Source organism: Ustilaginoidea virens, chromosome 4 (assembly GCF_000687475.1).
Source record: "Ustilaginoidea virens chromosome 4, complete sequence".
NCBI lineage: Eukaryota > Fungi > Ascomycota > Sordariomycetes > Hypocreales > Clavicipitaceae > Ustilaginoidea > Ustilaginoidea virens.
In genome coordinates this window covers 295,175-314,081 of record NC_057319.1, presented here as the reverse complement: position 1 = coordinate 314,081, position 18,907 = coordinate 295,175, and the positions used below count along the sequence as shown (strand labels likewise).

General features: G+C 55.5%; 8 protein-coding genes across 8 annotated transcripts; 5 read left to right on the top strand and 3 right to left on the bottom strand.

The window, feature by feature from the left end:
- Positions 1-37: 37 nt before the first annotated feature.
- On the bottom strand, positions 38-3,473 carry UV8b_04598 (uncharacterized protein; the record flags this gene model as incomplete). Its single annotated transcript, XM_043142096.1, has 2 exons — positions 38-3,095; positions 3,184-3,473. 2 exons carry the CDS (start codon positions 3,471-3,473, stop codon positions 38-40), a joined length of 3,348 nt encoding a protein of 1,115 aa, XP_042998030.1.
- A 737-nt stretch (positions 3,474-4,210) lies between these two features.
- On the top strand, positions 4,211-5,179 carry UV8b_04597 (uncharacterized protein; the record flags this gene model as incomplete). The annotated part of the gene is made up of 2 exons (XM_043142095.1): positions 4,211-4,216; positions 4,289-5,179. 2 exons carry the CDS (start codon positions 4,211-4,213, stop codon positions 5,177-5,179), a joined length of 897 nt encoding a protein of 298 aa, XP_042998029.1.
- Positions 5,180-6,743: 1,564 nt separating this feature from the next.
- Positions 6,744-8,092, top strand: UV8b_04596 (uncharacterized protein; the record flags this gene model as incomplete). The annotated part of the gene is made up of 3 exons (XM_043142094.1): positions 6,744-6,812; positions 6,995-7,573; positions 7,730-8,092. 3 exons carry the CDS (start codon positions 6,744-6,746, stop codon positions 8,090-8,092), a joined length of 1,011 nt encoding a protein of 336 aa, XP_042998028.1.
- Positions 8,093-9,370: 1,278 nt separating this feature from the next.
- Positions 9,371-11,498, bottom strand: UV8b_04595 (uncharacterized protein; the record flags this gene model as incomplete). Its single annotated transcript, XM_043142093.1, has 3 exons — positions 9,371-9,618; positions 9,745-11,179; positions 11,316-11,498. 3 exons carry the CDS (start codon positions 11,496-11,498, stop codon positions 9,371-9,373), a joined length of 1,866 nt encoding a protein of 621 aa, XP_042998027.1.
- A 1,284-nt stretch (positions 11,499-12,782) lies between these two features.
- UV8b_04594 (uncharacterized protein) lies at positions 12,783-13,704 on the top strand (the record flags this gene model as incomplete). The annotated part of the gene is made up of 2 exons (XM_043142092.1): positions 12,783-13,498; positions 13,566-13,704. 2 exons carry the CDS (start codon positions 12,783-12,785, stop codon positions 13,702-13,704), a joined length of 855 nt encoding a protein of 284 aa, XP_042998026.1.
- Positions 13,705-14,124: 420 nt separating this feature from the next.
- On the top strand, positions 14,125-14,739 carry UV8b_04593 (uncharacterized protein; the record flags this gene model as incomplete). Its single annotated transcript, XM_043142091.1, has 4 exons — positions 14,125-14,174; positions 14,282-14,316; positions 14,412-14,526; positions 14,613-14,739. 4 exons carry the CDS (start codon positions 14,125-14,127, stop codon positions 14,737-14,739), a joined length of 327 nt encoding a protein of 108 aa, XP_042998025.1.
- A 489-nt stretch (positions 14,740-15,228) lies between these two features.
- UV8b_04592 (uncharacterized protein) lies at positions 15,229-17,695 on the top strand (the record flags this gene model as incomplete). Its single annotated transcript, XM_043142090.1, has 2 exons — positions 15,229-15,307; positions 15,369-17,695. The coding sequence occupies 2 exons, from the start codon at positions 15,229-15,231 to the stop codon at positions 17,693-17,695; spliced, it is 2,406 nt and encodes an 801-aa protein (XP_042998024.1).
- A 547-nt stretch (positions 17,696-18,242) lies between these two features.
- Positions 18,243-18,851, bottom strand: UV8b_04591 (uncharacterized protein; the record flags this gene model as incomplete). The annotated part of the gene is made up of 2 exons (XM_043142089.1): positions 18,243-18,305; positions 18,618-18,851. 2 exons carry the CDS (start codon positions 18,849-18,851, stop codon positions 18,243-18,245), a joined length of 297 nt encoding a protein of 98 aa, XP_042998023.1.
- Between the last annotated feature and the right edge of the window lie 56 nt (positions 18,852-18,907).

Sequence of the window (18,907 nt, the reverse complement as noted above, 5' to 3'; positions counted from 1 at the left end):
CGTAGTCAAACCAACTTCTTCAGCTGTCCCGCCTCGTTCAGTCGTAGCCGCTGCCAATCTGACTATGAAAAGCAGTGCTGACGCTCTTCTCATCATCGTCATATCGCCTGCCGAAGCCGCTGCCCGGTGCCATACGCCCGTTGCTCTCGACGTACTGCTTCAGCCTGTCGCTCTGCGTGTACGAAACCGGCCGCATCCCCGTGACCGCGTCGTGCAGGCCGGCGCCCAGGCTGACACCACCCTGCCCAACCCCTTTACCGCCAATCACGCTGCTAGTGGCGTCGGTGAGCTCAGAATTGGCCACGCTCTCGCCCGCAACGCTCTCCGTTGCACGACCACGGCCCTTGTGACCACGTCCGGGCGCCGATACGCCAGGGAGACCAGGCCACTGCTCGGGCGTAAAGCTGGAAAACATGGGCGGGAACGCGCTGTTCAAGGCCGTACCCCCGAAAGCGGACCCTTGGATGGAGGACACGTCGTCGGGAATATAAGACACCATCGATCCCGAGTCAAAGTCCCTCCCAGACGGTCCGCCACCGTTGAATCTGCCGTTTGCATATCCTCCGCCACCGTAGTGAGAATCGTAGTAGTTGCTGGTGTTGTTGTTGTTGTTGTGGTGGTGGTGGTGGTGGTTGTTGTTGTTGTTGCTGCTGCTGCTGCTGCTGCTGTGGCTGCTGTTGTTCTTTTGGCGGAAACTGACCTTGGGGCGGCTGAACTGCAAGAGGCATGCTTGCAGGTTGGTGAGCGGTCCCTCCACAAAGCATTTGCGGTCCTTGAAGTGAACAAGCAGGTTGTGCCAGAGCTCATGCTTGGACAAAACCTTGGGGTTACCCAAGATTACCAGGCCGTATTTAGCACGAGTAAGAGCCACGTTCAAGCGGCGAGGATCGGACAGGAAGCCGATGCCTTGGTTTTCGTTGGATCGAACACAGGAAAGAACGATAAAGTCCTTCTCGCGACCCTGAAAGGCATCGACGGACGCGACCTCAACTTCCTTGTAGAACTCCTTCTTATAGGTGCCGGAATTTTGCATCGTCGTGACAATATAGCTCCTCTGGCCTTCGTACGGGGTAATGACGCCAATCTCGGACGGTTTTACACCTGCCTTGAAGAACCGGGTAACAGTCTTCTCGACATTGGACGCCTCGGTGCGATTGAGATAGGATGTTCCCGAGGTGGAAATCTCTTCGTGGCCTAGATTCGACCAGAACATCATCGGAGTCTCGGGATTTGGCCAGGGAAAGTCGACATCCTTTCTCAGACGTTGCTCATGTGTGATGCCGTTCTGCAGGCTGCCGTCGTAGAACATGTTTGACGGAAACTCGGAGAGGCACGGGTGCATTCGGTACTGCGTGGTGAGCCTGATGGGCGCCAGCTGCAGTTTGATCAGGCGCTCAAACAAGGACTGGTTCAGGCCGGCTTTGGCTGCCTTCTTGTTCATGATGACGGGGCCCAGCTGCTTATGATCTCCCACCAGTACAACCTGCTTGCAGCCAAGCACAAGTGGGATCATGCATTCCGGTTCAGCCGACTGCGTAGATTCGTCGATGAGCACGTTTCGGAACTTCATCTTGGAAAGACGAGGGTCGCCAGCACCAACGCAAGTACAACAGACCACGTCTGCGTTGTTGAGAATCTCCCGCTCGGCAGCCTTGGTGAGCTGTTTGAACTTCTTCTCGTCTTGACTAGACAGTTCTCCCACGTCATTCTTCAGCTGCGACAGCTTGACAAGCTCGCTGTTGTGCTCTGCCGACCTGACCTGCTCGTGCAGGGCCAGAGAGGTCACCGAGGACTCGACGTCCTCCCGAGATTTGGCGGTCAGGCGAACCACCTTGAGCCCTGTGCGATGGACTCGCTCGCAGAGCTGATCTACAGCCACGTTGGAGGGAGCGCACACGAGCACCTGGTTGCCGCTCATCTTGGCAAGATGGTAGATGATGGTTGCCGAGGTGACAGTCTTGCCCGTGCCGGGAGGTCCCTGAATGAGGCTGAGAGGCTTCTGCAGTACAGATTTGATGGCATCCACCTGGCTCTGGTTCAGTTCGGGAAGGTTGGGGGCGGACCACTTCCTAGGAAACTTGGACTGCATCGGCTGCAGCTGAACTTCGTGTCCGAGAAGAGTGTGGAAAATGTATCCAGAGACACTCATGTCGTCGACGGCAAAGGTTTTCATGCCCAGCTGCATGCGGTCATAAGAGGTAGCCTTCCAGACATAGTCGGCAGAGAAATTGTGGGACAGATCCGTCGGCACGTGTTTCTCATTTCCCGTCTTGCGCAACTCCAAACACACCTCGTCAGACTGGCTGTTGGGAATCTTGATGACGTATCCGACTCCTTCCCAAGGCTCACGAAGTTCGCCGTTGTATCGAAGTCTCATTTCGTCACCCACGGCAAGCTTGACGTCTCCAGACTCGATCTTGTGCAGGTTGAAGCTCACGAGGTGCTTGTTGTTGAGGCCAAAGTCCCATCGAACGACCAGACCGTCCTCGGACTGTGCCTCCTTGAGTTTCTTGTCATAGTCCGACTCCATCTTGACCAGAGGACCAAAGATGTTTTGGTAGTGATACGGGTCGTCGTATTGCAGCAATACTGGGTCCGGATCATCATCGACGTTGGAGGCCTTCTCAAGGTCTGCAACCGTGGCCTTGGGCTCGACTTTCCACATCTCCTCCAGCTTGGCAATCGTATTGGGGGAAAGATGGCGTGCGCGGAGTTGCTCGACATCAGACGGAGCACTGACCAGCCAATCTAGGAATGCTCGCTCCGTGATGAGGGGTTCCCAACGAGAGATGTCCCAGTTCATGTCCTTGTTCGGTGTGCTAGACGCGCACGGTTGTCGGCACAAAAGCACAACCACCGTATCCGACTTTGCCGGGATGAAGCCAAGCAAGAATGCATTCTTGGTTCCGCAGTTGTAGCACTCCAAAACGGTGTCCCCTAGCGTGGACTCGGGATGCAACTGAACCTCCTTGTGTCTCGCTCGAACCAGGTGATTGACAATGTGGGTCGAAGTGCCGTTGCCCCTCGCGCTGCAAAACCATTTGTTGCATGTCAAGCACTTGACGACGCAGGCAGGAGAGTGAATGCCGCAATATCTGTCGCGCAAAGAGTTAGCGACAACGCGTCCATCGGGGCCAAGCGCCTCCATCGCTTATACTGTACTGAAAGGGCGGGGTAGCGTACGCGCAAGCATGAGGGGGAAGTTCCTTTTCCTCCTCGCTGTTTTTAAGTTTTAGGCCCCTCATACCGTCGACTGCGACACTGTTGAGGCTGTCATTTTCGTCCTCCTCTATCGCCTCGGTCTGGTTGTCGTCATCATCGGCGCGACGGCGGCCACTGCGGCCATCACCATACTTGCCATAAAGTAGGCTGTCATTGGGGCCCAGTGTAGATAGATCGTCGGCATCGGCTTTGATTGCTGCGGCGGAGTCGGATATGAGGTGGTTGCCTACATGCGTGAAGGCACCTTCCATGGTGTTGTTTGACGCGGTTAGGCTGGAGGAGCCAGTAGCAGCGTGTTTTCCTCTCCCTTTGGTTTTTTTTTTTTTGGGTCAGCAGGAAATGAAGGAGGCGAGAAAAAGCAGCGTGGCATCCAAAACTGATTGGTTCGAAACTCCTTGGGCCGCACCCAAGCTTTTAGATTCGGGGGTTTTCAATACTGACCTCGGGTCTCAATTTGCTTGTTTTGCTGCAAAGGCAAGTCTTTCCGGCGCAGCAAATGGGAGCGAGTCGGAAAGGATGGGTGAAAGATTTAGCGGATTCCAAGTTGTTCTGTAAGTTTCACATCATCGCGGCAAACGTTGCGCCCGACAAGAAGGATCAGTGATGACTGATGGCTACGACTCAAATCGTGCGGCCAGGTGTTTCCAGAGAGAATATTGGGAGGGGGGAAGGGGAAAGGCAGAGGAAACAAGAGGAAAGAGTTTTTCAATGTTGCCTTTTTGGATGAGTTTGGATTTGCAGCCACCAGTGAAGAAAGCCTCTGAGGCTTTGACCCTGATGCGGCGACAGAGTTTATGGGGCATTTTGCGCCCACGTGACAGCCAAAGGTGGGCTGGTCTTATCGATAAGACGTTCCGCGAAGAAAAAAAAAGGAAAAGAAAAAAAAGGTTCCCAAGACAGCGCAAGGGTGGGCGCAGGTGCAGCAGACCTTGGGCAAATTTCCGTACAAATTCCGTACAAAATCACAGCATCTCCAAAGGCAGCGATCATGATTGTGAGTATTGGCTCAAGGGACTTGCCCGGACGCTTTGCTTCCCAGCACCCAGTGACTAACGATGCTTATCAGCGTAAGCAAGCAAGGCAACGGCGTGACTATCTCTACCGAAGAGCCCTGCTCTTGCGGGACGCAGAAATCAGCGAGAAGCGAGCCAAGCTACGGGCGTCTCTGGCTTCTGGAAAGCCCCTGGACCCTACCATTGCCAACGACAAAGCGCTCCGGAGGGACTACCAGTACGATGAGTCAGCTCCCGACATGAGTATCAACGAGCAGTTGGACCTGGACGATGAGTATGCCCAGCTGTCGGGCATTGTCGATCCTCGCGTTCTGGTTACAACGTCGCGAGACCCTTCCACCAGATTATCCGCCTTCGCAAAGGAGATAAGACTGCTGCTGCCGACGTCTGTGCGACTAAACCGAGGCAACCTGATTCTGCCAGACTTGGTAAAATCAGCCCAAACCGCCGGATTGTCCGACATTGTTCTTCTTCATGAGCACCGTGGTACACCAAGCGCCTTGACAATTTCGCATTTCCCACACGGCCCAACCGTTTCTTTCTCTCTTCACAACGTCGTGTTGCGCCACGATATCCCGGGAAGTGTCAGGGGCACGGTTTCGGAAGCCTACCCACATATTATTCTCGAGGGCTTCACCACACCTCTCGGCAACCGAATCGCCAAGATTCTCAAGCACGTCTTCCCGCCCAGAGAAGCGATTACAGCCAAGAGCAAGATGGGAAACCGGGTCGTCACCTTTAAGAACATTGAGGACAGCATTGAAGTTCGGCACCACGTATTCGTTCGAACTGGGTACGACAGCGTTGAGTTGGCAGAGGTGGGTCCCAGAATGACTATGCGACCGTTTGAGATTCGCGGAGGCACCCTCGAGAACAAAGAGGGGGATGTGGAATGGCATCTGTCGCAGTACACGAGGACGGCAAAGAAGAAGAACTACCTGTGAGGCGTGCCGAAGCATCCCGACATGCCCAGGACGCTGTACTATTAAGAAAGCGCGCATGTGGTCGATGTCACGGAATCAGTTGACGTGTGGGCAGACTGGCAACTTGCGCAGCGATAGGGCACAATGCTGTCCAAGAAAGGCAGCGCACAAACAATGCACAATTTAGATAACCGGCAAGATGGCTACAACCGTCGACGCACTCCGAGTTTCGCTGCGGTATCCTGTTGTACGAATAAGGTGGCAACAGCGCCAGAGCGGCCACGAGCGACATCCTTTAAGAAGGGCGGAAAGTACGGAGTACCAGACCTAAGCTCTCGCCTTGTGGCGCGCAATCTGCCAGGGCGACAGCCTTTGATTATCCGTGCTCGATTGACAATTGCAAGCAGGGGTGTGCGCTGTGGCTGCGAAACGCCTGCTGTGTCACGACGGGCAGCCTTTTCCTGGTCAGCACATGCAATCAGCAATGAAGTGGCGACCACTGCGGAAGTTTGGTTCGGAATCCGGCCCGGGGCTCAAGGTGGTGGCGCAGGGTGAAGGCTGAAAGCATCAATGATTTAAGCTGAAGTGGCAGAACTCAAGTCAAGGATCCGGGGCATGGGGGGTGCTGATGAAGATGACAAGGTGACAAGACAGCTAGCTCCATGGGTCGGGTCGAAAAGAACCAGCTCGTCTGGCAGGCGGCATCCCGTTGCAGGCACGGACTAGGACCACGCGGTCTGCATGGATTGGGAGAAGGGCTGAGATGCAAGCTGATGGACATGACATGGGGTAGAAGAAGGCGAATGTTATGGAATTCGCCAGGCAGCATGCGTGATTCGGGATCTGCGGGCCCGTGGTTGTGGTTGGTCTTGTCTTTGTACAGAAGTACTCGGTACCCACTCTCGCACGAGGCCTAGTTCTACGGATAAGTACTTGTACATGTCGATAGTATTGAGACAGCCTACAGGAACTCGGTACAGGTAGGTAGGTTGTGGCTTCCATTCCTCACAAAACAACCCAAAACAACCCAAAACAACCAGACACGAGCACGCGCCGGAGCCGAGGCCGAAAAGCATGCCGGACAGCGGCGGGCATGCATGCTCGTGCGGCAACGTAACTCGGTACTCCCGTCCGTTCCTCACGCGCGTGGAGGCGCTGGGAGCTGGGTCAATGGCCCGCCGTAATTCCCGCCGCCATGGGGGGGGGGGGGGGGGGGCTGCTGCTGGGGGGCGTTTTCAATGCGTCCCGACTCCCTGCAAGGCAGGGCGTTCCGGCGAGCCCACGGGCCACGAGGAGCCCCCCAACAGAACCTGCAGGCAACCAGCACGCGCGACCCTTCCACCCAGACCAGACCAGACCGTGCGTTGCTCTCCCAGTGCCAGCCCAGTTCCGTAGCGTCCGCCCGCCGCCGCCGCCGCCGCCGCCGCCCCCATTTGCCCTGCCAACGACCCGTCTCGGCGATTGCTTCCTTCACATCATCCTTCACCTTCCCCCCCCCCCGGCCGTCGCGCTCTCTCTCTCGAACGTCCTCCGCATACCACCACGCCCTCGTCATCCCGCGGCACCCCCTTTCCCCCGCGCCGCAATGTCCTACGGACAGCAAAATCCATACTCGCACGGCCCGGCAGAAGAGGCCGCCCGCCCTTACGGCCAGGTAGGTTCGGGGGCTCCTACCCACCTCCCCGCCGCGCCCCCCCCGGCATCTTCCCCCGCCGCGTTTGCGATGCAATGCCGTTTTCTTTTTGCGACTCGGCTCAGCCTTTTTTTTGGGGGGGGGCCGCCCGGCCGTCCTCCTTGGAGCCGCGTTTGCTGAAACCCGCCCCCCTCGTCTTCTAGACCGGCCCTCCTGCGCAGGATCAGTACGAGTTGCAAAGCTATGGCCAGCCCTACGAGCAACAACAGCAGCAGCAACAACAACAACAACAACGGCAGCAACAACAAGCCGCGCAGCCGGCCGTCTCGCCGAGGGTGCTTGACCAAAAGGCCTTTCTGGACCGCGTCAAGCAGCTCCGCCAGGAGATCGAGGGCGTCTCGACGTCGGTGGACTACATCGGCCAGCTGCATCAGCGAACCCTGGCCAGCGCAGACGCCCAAGCCAAGGACCAGCTCGAGCACTACGTGACGCAGACCCAGGTCCGGATCACGGCCGTCAAGGACGGCATCAAGGGCCTCGAGCGCGACCTCGCAAACACCACCGACCACAACCGAAACACCAAGCAGACGCAGCTGCAGTCCCTCAGGACCATCTTCAAAGCCCAGCTCGCCAAGTACCAGAGCGTGGAGCACGAGTACCAGCAAAAGTATAACCAGCAGATCCGCCGCCAGTACGAGATTGTCTACCCCGATGCGACCGAGCAAGAGATTCAGCAGGCCATGGACGCCGATTGGAGCAACGAAGGCGTCTTCCAGTCCGCGGTAAGAACCTTGCACACAAATAAACCCCCCCCCCCCAACCCCCCCCCCCAACCCCCCCCTCTCCCCCCCAGGGGGATGAACGAGCACGGCCATGTAGCCGACAAGCAGAAAACAAAAAAAAAAAATTGAACAAGAGATTGAACTTGCTTCCTGCAGCTCAAGGATAATCGCACCGGCCATGCCAGGTCGCTGCTCGGAAACGTCCGCGCTCGCCACAACGAGCTCCAGCGCATTGAGCAGACTCTGTCCGAGCTCGCCCTCATGTACCAGGAGCTCGCCACTGTCGTCGAGCAGCAAGACCCCGTCATCCGAGCCGCCGAGGACAACGCCCAGGAAACCACGGACAACATCCGCGCAGGCAACGCTCAAGTCGAAAAGGCCACGGAATCGGCCAAGCGCGCCCGCAAGCTCAAGTGGTGGTGCCTGCTCGTCGTCGTCCTCATCATCATCGCCATCGCCCTCGGCGTCGGCCTCGGCATCTGCCTCACCGGCGACAGGTGCAGCAAACGTAAAGATTGACGCGCCCGCCGTCTTTTACGCCAAACCGCGCGTTTCTTTGGCGGACGTCGCCGCGAAGCCGCCCGCGGCGCAACGTGCTGCACAACACTTTATCACGGCATTCATTGTACAAATCTTCTTCCTTGGCGGGGGGCTTCCTTGGCGGGGGGGGCTAACATGGTCTGTCTGCATCTTTGGCACTAGATGGAACTACTAATCTCAGGAGGTCAAACGAGGCGTCCAATTTGTTGCTGTTGTTGTTGTTTTGGTGGTCTTTTCTTTTTCCCCTTCTTATCTGGCACGTCACGCTGTTGGCTATCTAAAAAAGTCTCGGCACCATCTTCTGTCTCTCCTTTTCTCCTTTTTTTTTTTTTTTTTTCTTTTTGTCTTCCGTGTCCTCCTGTTTATCGCGTACGAGTTTGGAAAGGAACAAAGACATGACATGACGTTCAGGTTGACGAGGCGGGATTCTGATTTCGGTTTCCGGACAGGGCCCCGGATTCGAGCCCTGCAGCTGTACCGATGGTTTCATGACGATGATGCGCGACGGGGGCTGGCCGAGGCGGCCGAGGTAATACGCTGAGAAACAAGCACAATCTTTTGGGTCGAAAGCAGATGCCCGTATCGAAGCAGCACGTTGAGCTGCGTTCCCCCGAATGAAACGCCTACATGTTCATGCACGATTGCCTGTGTGTCTTTTCCCCCGTCTGGACAAAGCCACGCCGCCGTCGAGGAGCCATATCCGACGGCAAAGCAAGTAGAGAGGGAACTTGTCATTACGTTTAGGGACCAAGAAATTATACATGTACAAGACTTGCTGCGCCGACTGCTTCTCCCGACTTGATGTTACCCCCCCCCCCCCCCCCCCCCCCCCCTGGCGTCAATCCCCCGCCCCAAACGAGGAACTCCGTTTTGCGAGTTTGATGACATTCGTCGTCGTCAACCCTTCCCCCCCCCCGCGGCTCCCTTCCCAGAATCCCCTGGAACCCGCCGCTTCTCCTTCCGGTGCAAAGAAACTCTTTGCAGATTGGACCAGATGACAGCGTCCCTCTCTTTTCGTTACAATGTACACGTTGTTTCATCTGGCCGCCGCCGGCGCCGAGCGATGGTGACTCACTGATGTTTTACCCGTTGGCCTTGTATTCCAAATAATAATAAAAAGAAAAAGAAAAAAAAGACCCCCCCCCACGGGAAGAGCAAAAAAGAAGGCAAGAAGAGTAAGAGATATAGCGTCGGATGGAGGCTGGACGTTCTAGTTTTTTCGTCTTGTCCTTCTTCGTCCCCCCCCCTTGCACTTTCTTAGCGGCCCATGCCGAAGGCGGGAGGCCCGCCGCCACTGGCTAGCTTGGTTGCCAGCTTGGGATACCTTTGGGTAACTTCCAGCTGTGTTCTGGTGGCCTCGGCATAGGAGAGGGCGTTGACGATTTCTCCCTCTGTGCGAGCAAGCTCTGCAGCCTTTTCGAAATACTTGAGCGCTTCGACGACCTTGTTCTGCTGCAGGAGGAGCTGGGCCATGGTGGCGACGGCAATGTCGCATTCGGGATCGACTGTGAGAGATGATCAGAAGCGGTCTTCTCTGTCTTTTTCTTTTCTCTTCTTTTCTTTTCTTTTCTTCGTCTTCCCCTCTCAAAGTGGGGAAACCTGCTTGCGCACACAAAGGATGGATTACTTACGGATCAGAGCCTTCTGGCAAAGCGCCTCGGCCTCCTTAAAGTCTTGCTTCCATTGGAATAGAGTCAGGGCCTTGTTGATCAGGGGCAGGACGTTCATGGACATTGGCTGTGACTGCTTCTCCATCTCCATCGCAGTGTCAAACTTTTCCACGGCCTCGGCAAAGTTGCCCTGGTCTAGCAAAAGTTCGCCGTAGTAGTTGTACACGTCCGGGACCTTGGGGAAGTTCTTGATGCATCGCCGGAACGTGGCCATGGACGATGCAATGGAACCCATCTTGTACTGCGTCACTCCAAGCTGAATGTGGGAAAAGATAAAGTCCTTGTCCAGGTCGATTGACTTCTGGTAGTCCTTCTGAGCCTCGGCGAGGTCGCCTTTGATGAAGCTAGCTTGGGCACGGTGATAGTACACGTCGGGGTCGTCCTTGTTCTGCTCCAGGGCCGTCGCGAATTCGCCGTCGGCCTTGGCAGGCTCGCCAAGCTCAAGGCTGATGCTGGCACGCTTGATGTAGCTCTGAATCATGCTGGGGTCCAGCTCGATGCTCCTGTCAAAGTCCTCGGTGGCCTGGGCGTGGTTTCCGAGCAGAGTTCGCATGGTGCCGCGCAAGTTGTATGCCAGAGCCTCGTACTCGCCAAGGTCGCCGAGCTCGTGGGCCTTGTCGAATGCTTGCCTAGCCTCCTCGTAGCCCTCGCCCGTCTTCTTCTCCAAGGACTGCAGCCCGAGCTGCAGTTGTCCCTTGCCCGTGCCGGCGTCTAGCTCGGCCGAGTCTTCGAGGCCCTCGGGGCGAGGCTTCTGCCGGAAGCTCTGGAGGTAGTTGCCGACGAAGATGGGGCTGGGCAGCTTGGCCGGTCGGGAAGCCAACATCTCCTTGGCTCGGTGCTCGGCAAAGACCCTGAGGAGTCGCTCAACGGCCTGAGCCGTGGACTCGCTCTTGAAGTTGTCGATGATGCAGGACGCCGTAAAGTCAAGAAGAGCCTCGGAGTATTTCTTCTGGTGCTCGTAGGCGGTGGCTCGGCGGTTGATGGCCTTGACGTACTCGGCGTCCATGGCGATGGCGGCCGTGGTGTCCTCGACGACCTTGTCCCACTCGCTCATGGCACTGTAGCAGGCAGCTCGGTTGGAGTAGAAGACAGGGTCGGGCTTGCACAGGATTGCCTGCGAGTAGAGGCCAATGGCCTTGTTGTATGCCTTGTCTCCGTAGGCTCGGTTACCAGCTTGCTTGAGCTTGGCAGCATACTGCTCGCGCCGCTCGGGCGTCAGGCCCAGCACGTTGTCTTGATCGATCTGGGGGACCTCGTCTTCGCTGTCGACAGCGACGGTCTTGGGCTGGGGCGCGGCCGGAGAAGACTCCTTGGTTTCAGCGGCCATGCGCTCAGCCTCTTTTCGCTTTCTTCTCTCTTTTTTGCTCAGCTTGGGAGACGAGTCTAGCTTGGGTTTCTGTGGACGTTCAACGGTCAACCCTTGTCATGATGGATAAAGCCTTGGAAGGGTAGCTGCGACTCGTGGTCGAGACGGTGGAATTCGAAAATCTTGGGTGATGCAGGAGGCAGACACGAAGCGAAACGAAACGTACCGATTCGGAATGATAATAAACGACTCCAGCGCCGGTGACCACGACGGCAATGCCAGCAATGGTATAAACAACAGCCTTGTTTTCCGAGACCCAAGAGGTAATTCGATCCCATGTTGATGACGGCGCATCGACGGGGACGACTGTAGGCCTACCAGGAGGCATTGAAGGTAGGGGGTTGGACATGGCTTGATGGTATGAGATGCTACAAAAAGAAGGATGTATAGGTCAATACATGGATAAAGAGAAGTCGTCGCAGGGGAAGGCCGTTGAGGATGGTACGATGACCAAACGGCAAGCCGAGATGGGGGTAGTTGTTAAAAGCTTTTGGGGGGGAAGAGCAGCGACGAGCTGGAGCTGGGCACGCGCAGAAAAAAAAAAGCTGCACCAGACCGAGACCTTGAACCAGGTGGAGGACGCAAAACCTCCAGCGGTTGAACCGCCTAGCCTGGGTTGCCGTAGGTACTCCGTACTCCGTACATAACATCAATCAATTGAACTAGTACTACCTCCTACCTACCTAGGTACCTACCTAGGCAGGCAGGCCGGCGGGAGGGACCAGGTACTGGCTACACGTCTGGTAGGTTCCCGGCAGCCTCCCCAGAGTCCAAGCTCCATCCGCCGGTCTTTTCAACGGGGGGTTGTCCTTTGTTTGGCTTATTAAATAGTAACCCAGGACCTGACCCGTGCCAGTTTCGTCTGCGATTGCAAGCAAGAGCATCGTTTGCGTGCTCCATGCGCCCTCTCTGGCTGCATACCTTTCCGGTTGTGTACTATGTTTTCCCTTCTGTTTGGTTTTTTTCTTTTCTTTCCTGGCTGCTAAATGCATCATGTCCCTGCTGTTTCCGTGTTTGCGCGTGCAACAGGCAGGCCGGAAGGTTGCGTTGGGCGACTGCAGATCACGTGGTTCATGAAAAAGGGAAGCCTCGGAAGTCGGAGTCGAGCATTGGCGACGAGACTTTTCCATCGAGAGCAATAAAGGTAGTGCCTCAAAGTCATGGCTTTTCATCACCAAGGCCCAAAAAGCTTATAGCTTTGGAGCAGGCGGACGCAGCCAGTTCAAAGCTTACGCCTTTGCTACGCGCCCTGGCTCGCGAGTCGCAGCCGCCGAGTTGCTACAGTACTTGTATGCATGCTCAAGCTCGGGCTCCGCAAAAGAGCGAGTCCGTTGACCCGACATCTACTACGGCCGACTATCCTCCTGGGACGGTGACTGAACGAACAAACACCCGGGCTGGCTGTCAAAGCCGCTGTTTGGCACGCGGAATCCACTTTGAGACGCTCGGCAATCCGTTTAATACATAACTCACCACTGGCTGGTGTTTGTTTGCAGCCTTCTCCGCAGCCTAGTCAAAGCGCCATGCCATGATTGCTTGAGTCACGGCTTAACCAACCGGTTCGCGCAACTTCACACAACAACGCCCGCTCCGTGACTTCTCGCGGAGCCCTCCATTGCCCCGCAAAGCAAAAATGTCCATCGACTTTTCTCTGTTCACTTCCTTGAGATACGATGCCAACCTGAAGCAGGTCCGTTCGCAGGGCGCCGCGCATGCTGGGTGGAATTACGAGAATGAGTCGCCATTGTACATGATGGACTTGCATCGAGACCGCCTCCTACGAGCCGCCCTCCACTGGAAATGGGACGCAGTGGTGGACAAGCTGTCAGGCGAGCGAGGTCTGCGTCAACTGGCTCAAGCTGCCGAGGATGCGGTCGGTCGCTCGGAAACTGCGCCGCGGCGGCTGCGCATTGTCGTCAGCAGAGACGGCCATTTCACATTCCAAAAGTTCGACGTTCCAACCACAGGCATCGGCAATTTGTTTCCGGAATCCCTCCCTGCGCCGGGAACCGCGCCCTGCCAGAACCAGCCACTGGTCCCGCCTCGACTCACCGTCATCGTGGATGACGAGGGGTCATGTCGCTCCGAGTTTACTCACTTCAAGACCACCCATCGTGTCGTGTATGACAATGCTCAGGCCAGGGCGGGAATTGGCTCCATCAATCCTGCGGAAAGCACCGAAGTCCTCGTCGTCAATGAGCAGGATGGCTCCATCATGGAAGGAAGCACGACGACACCTTACTTCTGGCGAGGGGCAAGGTGGATCACTCCGCCGGTATCGACGGGATTCGACAGACATGGTGGCAGCGGTGGCAATGATGGCACGTCCAGGCGTTGGGCATTGGGGCGGTATGTATGCCCTCGCTGCGAATGCGACTCATCTCAGCGTTTGCAACCAGCTGACTCTGCTCCCCAGCGGTATTGCCGTTGAACAAGACATCAGAGCTGATCAGCTTGTCGATGGAGAGGAGTGTTATGTTAGCAACGGAGTGCGCGGCTTCAGGGCTGGTGTGATACGGCTGAGGACGACCATGGTCTCAGCGATGAATACATAGCATTCATGACGGCGACCGGCGTAATTAGTCAATCTCTTGCACTCTGGTGAACATTCGACTGCACCTTTTTTTTTTTTTTTTTTTTTTTTTTTTTTTGTTTTTTTTTTTTTTTTTTTTTTTTTTTTTTTTTTTTTTGGCTGGCACTTGGGTAGTAAACAGTTGTAAAATTTCCCGCCAATATGACCTCCTGCAGGTTTGATCGATTGTTAGTGGAGGCTGCATGTGGTCTAGTACTTGGTTGGTGCTTCCTCAGGCCATGCCACTGCCGTAGAGCCCCCGGACCACATTTTCCTTGCGCCACCAGACAGACAACCTTCGTTCCCTTTGATGAACCGTGTTGCGCCGATACGCTTGATCAAACGACGACGAAGCGACTGGAACTACCTGACCTTCACTCGAGGTAGGCGCTGCTATCCGGTCATGAGCACATTCGGCAGCCCCGGGAAGCTACCGTCAACGAGGCCCACACCGTAAGTCGGTTCTTTAACCCGTAACATCGTGGGCACCACCAATAAACAGACTAGACATCTTCAAGTGAAGGACCAAGCAGAGAAGCTGACCTTGCTCGCCAACCTAGCCCGCAACGAGGGAGCTTCCCGTTGGACCACGATGGTACGTTCACTTGAATCACCTCAAGGGATCTTGCTGCGCTCGCACAATCCAAAGCCAAGCTCAAAGACAAGCAACGGTCTAATCAGAGCAACTAGGCGAGTGCAGGCACGTCATGACCAAGTATCTTGCTTGCCTGAAGGGGGTTCGCGGGCGCAACGATGATGAATGCAGGAACATCGCCAAGGCCTACTTGACCTGCAGAATGGATCGGTGAGTGTCCATGAAAAAAATAAGAAATGAAAAAAAAAAATAAAAACTCCATCTATCCTCCTGAGACCAACACGACTTTTTGTTAGAAACCTGATGGCGAGGGATGAGCTGAAAAACCTTGGGTTCGCTGAGGCTGCTAATCCCGAACCGGCGGGGCAGGCAAAGCCTCAACTGGAAGGAGAGAAGGGTGTCAAGGGAGAGCTTCGATGGTAGGGTCGAAGCTTGACAAAGATCCTCTTGTCCGGGCCATGTACATTAGGTTGTGAAACTTGTTTCATTACTTGACAAAAAAAACCAATAAAAAACAATAAAAAAATACACAGTGAGGAGGAAGTATCCTATTGATACATAGGTACGGAGTACAAAGGCCGAAAAGCCCTCCCACTTGCCACACTGGAACGTAGGATGGATGATTAATCAGCCTGGTCACTCCTTCTTCGCTCAGGTGGCAAGGTGGCGCCCGTTGCCCAGTTAACCAAACTATTGACCGCGTCCAACGTTAATCTAACGTACAAAACCAAAGTCGCACTACGGAGTACAAGCCGCTGGTTATTTATGCCCAATCCAAGAACCCAAATGTCAACCCATCTCACCCCCCTCTCACCCCGGTCTCAACCCGTACTTCACCTTGGTCCATCATCTTGATGATCCAGTGAGTCTATCTCGTTCCTGGATTGCCGTCAATAGCCGCCCGGATTTCCCATGATGAGAAGATCCACCGAGGCCAAACCGCGCAAGGTGACGCCGCCGGCACCGACCTACATGTCAAATGATCAGTTTGGTATGGAAAAAAGCCAGCCCGTACGTTTCTCCGCGCTAGCTAACCTTTGTTGCATCCGCAGCCAACTACCTCTCGGATTTGCGCTCCAATCGCACCACTCGCCCAGGCGGCGCCCGCCCGTTGCCGTCAGTAGGTGGTCGCTCGACCCCAACTTCTCGTGCGAGCCTCAGTCGGTACAGCACAGATGTACTGCCACAGCCCGAAAGTCACAAAATCCAACCGCAAGTGTCTTCAAAGGCCCAAAGCGTCGGTGCTGGAAGCGCCTCGTCCCGCTTCTCCGTAGTCAGCGCCCGTGGACGGGACTATTATCCCAACACGCCGTCCACGCCTCTTAAACCATCAGAAGTGGTCCCTACCGCAACGTATATCGAGCGTGGTCAGAGATGGATGGAAAAAGAAGAGGCTTGTTCTCTGCGTGACGCTATGGACGACATGGACATTCGGGGCTCCAACGAGCATGCTTCCGGAGAGGAGGAGTCTAGAATCTACAACGCTGCGCTCGATGAGGCTGCAGAGTTGGTCTGGCAACACCAAAACGGTTACAAACCACCACAGCCAGGCGGGCCGTATCGCTACCGACCTCACCTTAGAAAGAATAGTTACGCGCACGCCCGTACTGCAAGCAGTGGCAAATATGGTGATGGCATTGCTCCTAGCGGACTACGTCGCGATCCTGCATCCCGATCCGTGTCTGGCAGCTCCACAGACAGCTCTGGGTCGCTGCCCGGCAATCGAGAATCTTGTGAAACTGCAAGGATCACCACGCGGCCCAGCAGGAAGTCCAAGCCTTACGGTAATGTCGGAAACGCGCCTCATCATCGGCTTCACAGCAGTTTAAGGAGGAACATCAGCGGGGAGACGCAACGTCCATTCTCTGCTGACCAGATCTGGGAGGAGCCCGAAGCCGCGGCAAGCATCGAGTCTTTGCCCGGAGGCAGGGCCTCCCCAGACAAACTGAGCAGCAAGCCTCAAAATCCGCTTAACCAAAGTCCCGCTCTACCAATCGACTGCAATAATGGCTTGCCTGGAAAGCCTTTGAATCGCTTCGAGATTCATCACAATCCGCCCTCGCAGTCTCGCAACCCACACTATACGACCAATAGCCAGCACCCAAGCGTGAGGCAAGAAGCTGAGCTGGAGCGCAAAAACGGCATCGAGATTCGCAGTGACGACATCAGAGCTGCGACAAGTCGAAAACTAAAAGACAGAAGCTGCAAGCTGCCGGAACCAACCGCCGTCAGCGACCGCCCCGGACGGCCGATTGTAAGCTTTGACACGAACTGGAAAGCACCGGAGGAGACCACTGATAGCAGCCCAGATCGGCCTTCCAAAACGACGTCGTTCAAAACCCAAGAGCAGTCGCGGCACCAACCGCCCGAGCCTGTGGCTGTCCCTTGTATCAATGTTACGGAGGTCGACCCGCCACGGGCTCGATCGACGCCATCTGCGAGTGTTCCCTCCATCTCAGTAGCTGGATCGGATGATGCCCCGAGCGACAAAAACATCCCCACGGTCAGCATGCCCACAATCAGTTTAAACAAGGGCGCAGCAGCACCAGCAAAGGATACGTCGGCCGTTTCAGCATCAGGTGCCAAGCCGACGGGCAGTTCGCGGCCTCTACCTAGTCCGGCATCCTCGACGAATCAGCAAGGTGGAGTTCAAACGTCGCGGAGGCAGCACTGGTCTCCAGCTGCCGGCAGCTTGGGCAGGCCAACAGCGACATGTCACGAGTGTGGTTTCCCCATCGAAGGCAGGTTCGTCGCCTTGAGAGGCACCCAGGAGCGTTTCCACCCTCAATGCTTCAGTTGCTTTTCCTGCGGAACGAGTTTGGAAGCCATGGAAATCAGCCCTGAACCGGACCTGATGCGTACAGCTCGACTCGAGCGAATCCGGCGCCGAGCCGCAGGGGAGATGCTGGAGGATTTGCCAGGCATGACCATGGAGGAGGACGGAGATGAGCGACTGCGCTTCTATTGCCATTTGGACTGGCACGAGCTTTTTGCTCCACGCTGCAAGCATTGCAAGACGCCCATCATTGGCGAGCACATTGTCGCACTCGGGGAACACTGGCACTACGGGCACTTTTTCTGCGCAGAGTGCGGCGATCCCTTTGAGCACGGCACGACTCACATTGAGAAGGACGGCTATGCTTGGTGCATCAAGTGCCAAACAAGGCGAACGGAGCGAAGAGCACCGAAATGCAAAATGTGCAAAATCGCCGTCATTGGGCAATACATCCGAGCCTTGGGCGGCGAGTGGCACGAACACTGTTTTCGCTGCGCCGAATGCGAAGGAGGCTTTGTTGACGGCCAGATCTTTACCAAGGAGGTGAAGGGTGTGATGGTGGTGCTCTGTACAGATTGTCGCACACGAGATCTCAAAGCATGAGGCGTGTCGAATACCTGCGACGCGACCCAAACAGCCATGGTGATTCAGGCGGCGTCTTTCCGTTCTGTTTTGTTTTCGCACAGGTTGTTGAGGGAAAGCAAGGAGGAAGGGGAAGGGGGCTCCGTTTCTGGGCATAGGGTGTGTGTTTTGTCATGGATCTGCTTTGCGCCGACTGGTTCAGCTGGGTGTTTCAGGAAAGTGATGGGAGCTTGTGATGCTACTTGTCACGGCATAATGTCGATGCGATTACGAGGACTCGGGGCGAACAATGTTGACCTCGTCAACTCGTCTTTGCGGTTGAAACCATGGTTGAAAATTCCTGTTGAGATTACGTCCATAACCCCCACCCTCCTCCATTCCCCCCCGCCCGGGGCTTTCCTTTTAAGCAAAATACAAAACCAAGAAAGACGTGATTTTTGCTCGTTTAATACTGCAAATGAACGGGACCGCTTATCGTCTTCCTTTAAGAGAGTGCCTAACGCCTGCCTCCAAATCTAAGCTCCAAGCACCAAGCGTAGGTCTGATGCGTATCCGCCGTCCGATTCGTTCAACAACCGCCCCCAACCTGCTCTTGGTGGACTTCCAGGGTGTCGCCATCGGCCATTTCCAGCTGGTGAGGGGGAAAGAATAGTCAGCGCCTGAATGCCTTGCTGTCGCATTCTCCATAAATAACCAAGAAGAAGAAGATGATGATGAAGATGAAGAGAGAAACAGAGAGAGAGAGAAAAAAAAGAGAAAATAAAAGAAGAATACGTTGCCCGCGGCAAGACTTGACGTCCTCCTCGGTGACAATGTTTTTTTTTTCTTTTTTTTTCTTTTTTCCCCCAAGGAAAAAGGTACACGGAAGAGGGAGAAACAGAAGCAGCACTGCTGGGCCAAAGCGCAAGGTTGGCTTCACGCTTTCTTCTCCTCGCAGACTTACCGCGTCAGGCGTATCGGTAGGTTGCACGCGCGTGCCGTCGAACAAGAAACGCACAGAGTTGCTCGACTTGCCCTGGCGTTCGCAGAAGGCGTTCATCAGCTTCTCCAGCTTGGTGCTGCGCTTGATCTTGAAGAAGACCTCATTGTTGTTGTCGGTCACTTTTATGTTCAGGTGTTCCGAGTTGGTAGGTGCTTCGTTTCGCTCCTGGGAGTTGCGGCCGTCTTCGTTGTTCATGTTTGCGAAGGGGAAAGGCGCGAGCGCGGGCGCGGGCGCGAGATGGGTTTTCTTTT